This window comes from Crassostrea angulata, chromosome 7 (genome assembly GCF_025612915.1).
Source record: "Crassostrea angulata isolate pt1a10 chromosome 7, ASM2561291v2, whole genome shotgun sequence".
NCBI lineage: Eukaryota > Metazoa > Mollusca > Bivalvia > Ostreida > Ostreidae > Magallana > Magallana angulata.
The window spans coordinates 4,225,140-4,231,380 of NC_069117.1; the positions used below are offsets into that span (position 1 = coordinate 4,225,140).

At 32.1% G+C, this 6,241-nt stretch overlaps 1 protein-coding gene across 1 annotated transcript; it reads right to left on the reverse strand.

Moving 5' to 3' along the window:
• Positions 1-461: 461 nt before the first annotated feature.
• Positions 462-2,001, reverse strand: LOC128155848 (protein IMPACT homolog). The gene is made up of 2 exons (XM_052817725.1): positions 1,979-2,001; positions 462-801 (listed from the first exon to the last, which is right to left on the reverse strand). The coding sequence occupies exons 1-2, from the start codon at positions 1,999-2,001 to the stop codon at positions 462-464; spliced, it is 363 nt and encodes a 120-aa protein (XP_052673685.1).
• Positions 2,002-6,241: the final 4,240 nt, after the last annotated feature.

Consider the following 6,241-nt stretch of genomic DNA (forward strand, 5'->3'; position numbering starts at 1 on the left):
GTATGTATGCGGTAAAAATAGAACCGATACAAATACTTCCGGAATACAAAACCGAACAAGCCCATAGACCAAAAAATTTCCGGACTGTAATTTTGTTTAAAAAAAAGAAGAAAAAAAACATCAGAAGCATGGTTAGTAAATTCGGAAATACAAAAAATGAGTATCTCTATTATAAGTTAATTAATCAATTCACGGGTAGATAAAAAGTAGCTCATTAAATTCCGGAATGTTTTGAAAAATCAAAAACATGTTTCAGAAAATTAATACATGTAGATAAATACAGAAAAAGTATATATATGAATAGATAAATACGATTTCAATCAGTTGAAGAATTAATTAATAAATCCAAAGCACGTAAAATATGATTACATCAGTGAACGGAATGTCGAAGAGAAAAACTCGCATGTAAGTACATGTATGTAGCAGTGTACGAACTTGCATTCAACGTCAACACATTTTGGCTAGGACGGATTTATGTTTTTCCCGGCGCTCAAACCCGCATCAACGATATGGGTGAAGCGACGCATACCGATTTTGTTTCCGAACCATCTGGAGACCACAATCAGCGCGTTCTGGATTCCGTTGTCGTTCATGGCGCTAAGCAGAGTTCTCCCCGCCCCATGCTCGCCGTCATCTTCAGAACCCTCATGTACCATACCATCACTGCCTGCGAACCGGTAGGCGTACACATTGTGACTTGCGCTGGATATTGTTGGCAGCCTGAGTATTTCGATCAGCGACTCTTTGACCTGTTTGTACGAATTCACTGCCGTGGCGTGCGACTCGAACCGGTCTCCTGGACTTTTAATGGGAATAAAAGCATAAATGATAAAGAAATCATTAATTTACAACATGCAGATGACTTGACACTTGCTCTTAAAGAAAAGAATTCTCTAGATTTTGAGTTTGAAAATTATAAACGAGTTTTGCGATCATGTCGGATCAAAAATCAACATAAACAAGACCGATTGTATTCTATTGGGGGGGGGGGGGGGGGACTTAAAGATATGCATGATGAAATCAATGGAGTTAAAGCAAAAAAAAAAAAGCTTTCAGGTGTTGATGTATTTTTACAGGACATGATAAAAAAGAATATAATAATAAAAACTGGATGAAAATATATCACGACATTGAAAAGTTATTTGAATCGTGAAAACGTAGAAAACTAGAGTTGTTTGGTAAATTATGTATAATCAAAACATAACCAACTTCTAAACTAGTTTATATTGCATCTATATTGTGTATTCCGGATAATGAATATATCTGTAAGGTCCGAAGACTCTTATTTAATTTCATATGGGACAAATCTGAAAGAATCAAACGAAATACCTTGATAGCCGATATAACAGATGGAGGTTTATCAATTATTGATATTGAAAGTGAGTTCAGGGCTCTAAAAGCAGTGTGGATACCACGATTGTTATCTTCTAAGTGCGCTCTATTTGAAATCTTTGAGAGTTTTTTGGAAAAGGCTAATTTAAATCTTAATTACGTCTTACAACTGAAACTAATTTAAATGCACTGGATAGAATAGGCAAACTTCCACAAACAAATTCATTTATGGAATGTAAACATAGGTGTAAACATATCACGTAATGACATATGAAAACAATCCATTTGGAATAATAACAATATCAACAATCAGTGGTCCACTACCTGTGAAGCCGTCATGACCGAATTGATCGAAAATAAATGCGTCCAAGTTCAGCAGTTCCGGGAAAAACTAAGATCGGTCAAACGAAACGTGGTGCTAGCTGTATCTACCTACAATGACACCTGAGGGACCGGGCTCAACAAGACAGGAAATACCAAGCAGCAAGCATGACCAGGTAATACCCTCTTAGGTCAAATCCTAACCAAAATCGCAAAAAAGATATGGAAGCGCAAAAAGAGTGATAATGGAGCAGTCCACAACAGAAGCAGAATTCAAAGCAGAGCAGCAAGCAGCGCGACATATCGGCTATGCTCAGTGAAATACGTGCCCGTCAGCACGATTCCCATTCCGCATCCGGAGGTGACCTCTCATCCGAGACGGATGGAGATGACGAGAAAACATAGATGCTCTCAAGGACAGACTCTTTTGAAACTCACGATTACGATGTCGGGTATGTTAATACTTGAATTTCACTTACCATATTGTATTTTATTTACCTAGAGTATAGATATTATGGAAAAATTACAAATCATTTCAGTTAATGTAAGGGGGCTAAATTCTTATAAAAAAACATCAAACATTATATGAATGGCTCAAATTATCTCAATGTGATGTTAATTTTTTACATGAGACACATTTTATTGAAAAAAAATGAACTTAAATATAATGCCCGATGGCAGGGGAAAATTTTTCACTCATTTATGGATTTGTCACAACGTAAAGGTGTTTCAGTACTTTTTCGAAAGAATTTAAGTGTCGAAATATTAAATGTGCACACATTTATTACGAAAAATTGTTTAAATGAAAACATAGTTTTGTGTGGTGATTTTAACTGTCGTGTCAATGATAAACAAGATAAAAGTAAGAACTATTTGAAAAACTTGTTAAAACAGCTAGATATGGTGGATTTTTGGGATAGAGAGCATCCTGAATTGAAAGGTGACACATGGTGTAATGCCCAAGATATTCCTTTCAGTAGAATAGACTATATCTATTAATTTCTGTTTTTAAGTAGGTAATAAGAAAATTACCGGGTACTCATTCCTGCGGCACAAGAATGAGCAATAATAGATATTTAAAAATGTATGTCAATATCTCTAAAAATTCCAGAGGTCCGAATTATTGGAAATTAAATATTACATATATAGAAAATAAGGAATACAAAGATTTTTTTGCAAACTTGGTTTATGAAGTAGATCATGTGCAAAATCTAATAGATAAATGGGAACTTTTTAAACGTAAAGTTAAGGAATTTTTCATACATCAAAAAGCAAACGAAAAATATGACCCAAAAATCATCTTAATTGAAAGATAGAAACTATTGAAAATAGCCAGAATAACAATATTGATTATGATAAACTGAAAGCACTTTTTTTTTTTTTTTTTTTTTTTTTTTTATTCAAACTTTCATGTACAAGTTATTTGCATCTTCTTATATGTTTAGTTTACAGTGCATACAAATCACATATTCACTTCATTTGAGGATATAAGTATAATATAAACACAGTCACATAAAAAAGCACACGTACAGACAGGTGTATACACCGACAGACAGACATATATATGCACAAACAATCTTGAAAACTTGCTTTTATCACCCATGAAAGTTGGAGCATTTTTAGTTATGAGGTGGGGGGGGGGGGGGTGAAAGAGGGTGGAGAAAGAGAGGGGAACACTATCTATCAAAAAATCATATATATGCAAGAGGATACATAAAAGTAGACTTAAAATTTTTTTTGGTCAATATTTGCTTACAATTTCCTTGCAGCTATTATAAACACATTTTATAACAAATCGCAAATAGTTTGCCAATACTTTTCATACTCAGCAAATTTACAATTCTTCAACAACAGTAGTTTCTCAATATGTATTCTATCAGTGACTGTTTGTTTTAACATGAGCGTCGAGAGGTTTGGGACATTCTTATACTTACTGGCAAAAATAAATTGTTTTACTGTAAGAATCAATATGTTTTGAAGTCTATACATATTTCTGTTTTTGAATTTACCAAAAAGTATAGTTTTTTTATCAAAGGTCATTAAAAAATTAAACTTCCTTCTTAACCATTCTTCAAAGTAGAGCCATATTTCTTTGACATGAAAACAGTCCACAAATAAATGTTCTATAGTTTCTATGTCTTGATTACAGAAAGAGCAGGCTGGTGAATCAATTATATTGAGTTTGAAAAGGTACTCATTTGTTGGCAAAATTCTATGTAAAATCTGGAATTGCAACCATTGAAATTTGGATTCTTTCGAGGTTTTAAATGGGAGTTCAAAAATATTATTCCATTCTATTTCTGTAAAAGCAAATCCACTTTCTGTCCACTTCTTTACTGAACGAATTGATTCTTTTTTGTTATCGATGAGTACATAATACATATCCTTACATCCTTTGCTTTGTTTGTAAAAAATACTGAGAGAATTTGGAATAAATGGTCCATATTCTACCTTATTATTATTTAAGGCTTTTAATCTTTCAAAAACTGCTCCTTTCAAACTCCTATATTCTAGAAAATTGGTCTTAACATTTGAGTTTTCAAGAGTTTCAAGGCTTACAAAATTGCCTTCTTCTGTCATCAAATCTTTATTAAATTTATAACCACAGTTGAAATAATTCTTAATAAAAATTGATGAGTTATTAATTTTAATATTAGGATTAAACCATATATGTTCATTAAGTACTTTTATGTCATTTTGTCTATAGGACATAACAATTTTTACCCAATCTAATAAAACTTCTTTCCAAAACTTGTTACTTATCTTATTGCTTATATTGGTAATAAAGTCTGAACCTTTTTCCCATAGGGTTTCTATTTTTAATCCTAATTCTGATTCAGAAAGTTTTACCCACTTTGTATTAGAGTGGATAAGTCTTCTTATCCATGTAGATTTCAATGCACAAACAAATTCCATATAGTCTATCATTTTTAATCCCCCATATCTGTAATCTTGAATTATAATGTTTTTCTTTACCTTATGGACCTTGCCTCCCCATAAAAAAATGTAAATTTCTTTCTCAAACTGTTGAAGGTATTCTTCACTAGGTTTTGGTATAGTTAGGATTAAGTGGTTAAGTTTTGGTATTATCAGAGTTTTAATCACAGTCAATCTTCCAACTGTTGTAAGATTTCTTAATTTCCATTGTTTTATCAAACGGGTTACTTCCAAAAATTTTGATTGGTAATTTAATTCTACCATTTCATTCAAATTAACAGAAAATTTAACACCGAGTAGATCGAAAGTGGGATTGTTCCAGTCAAGCTTCCATCGCGAGTGGTGAAAAACTTCTTTTGAAAATTTTTTACTTCCGATCCATACCATTTTAGTTTTGGAGAAATTAATTTTTAGACCAGATATGCATGCAAAATAATCAAGTTCTCTTAAAATACCATCCATGGACTGAGGTGATCCATCAAATATTATTGAAGTGTCGTCAGCATATTGCGAAAGTTTGTATTCTACACCATCAATTTCAATTCCACGAATTTCTTTATTATTTCGAATCAAAATCCCTAGAACCTCAGCACATAGCAGAAAAAGATATGGGGAAATTGGGTCACCCTGTCTACATCCTCTCTGAGGAAAAAAATAATCAGAGGCAATTCCATTTTGTATAACACAAGATTTAATATCACTATAAAAAGTTTGGATCCAGTTTTTGATTGAAATCCCAAAATTAAAGAAATCCAGTGTTTGGTATATAAATTTCCAAGAGATAGTATCAAAAGCTTTTTCAAAATCGATTAACATTAGAAGGCCAGGGATCTGATTTTGTTCAGTATATTGCATTATATCATATATCATTCTAATATTTTCTCCAATAAATCTACCTTTTAAAAACCCAGTTTGGTCTTCATTAATTAATTTATATAATACAGTTTTTATTCTATTAGCAATGCAACCTGAAGCAATTTTATATAATACATTAAGAAGACTAATTGGGCGCCAGTTTTTTAAGAACTGTTTTGGTTTTCCTGCCTTTGGTAAACATGTTATTACACCTAGTTTATTTGATTCTGTAAAGTGTCCTAACTCGTAAGTATTGTTTATGGCTCTTGTTATAAAGCTGCCTAAGTCGTTCCAAAAGAATTTAAAAAATTCGCTTGTAAACCCATCAGGCCCTGGGCTTTTATCGTTTTTCATATTCTTCAAAAAGTTATAGACTTCCAATTTATTTAATGGGCCTTCAAGAAGATCAGATTCTTGTTTATTTAATTTGGGAATGTCATACAACTTTAATTTTTCGTAAATGTTTTCAGAGTCTATAGTTTCCCTCTTTTGATAAAGGTTATCGTAGAACATTCTTAATTCATTTAGTATTTCAAATTGATTAAAAACAGTGGAGCCATCTTCTTTTTTAACTTTTGGTATAATTTTGCTCGAAAAATTTCTCGATTCAAGGCTAATGAAATATTTTGATGGCTTTTCACCTTCCTCTATCCACTTTACTTTTGATCTAATACATTGACCTTGCAATCTGTTTTTTCTAATAAGTTCTAATTCTGTTTGTTTATTTGATAATTCATCTTTTGTTTCTACTGTAAAATTCTGTTCAAGAAGTAAAATCTCTTGCTCTAATTGTTTT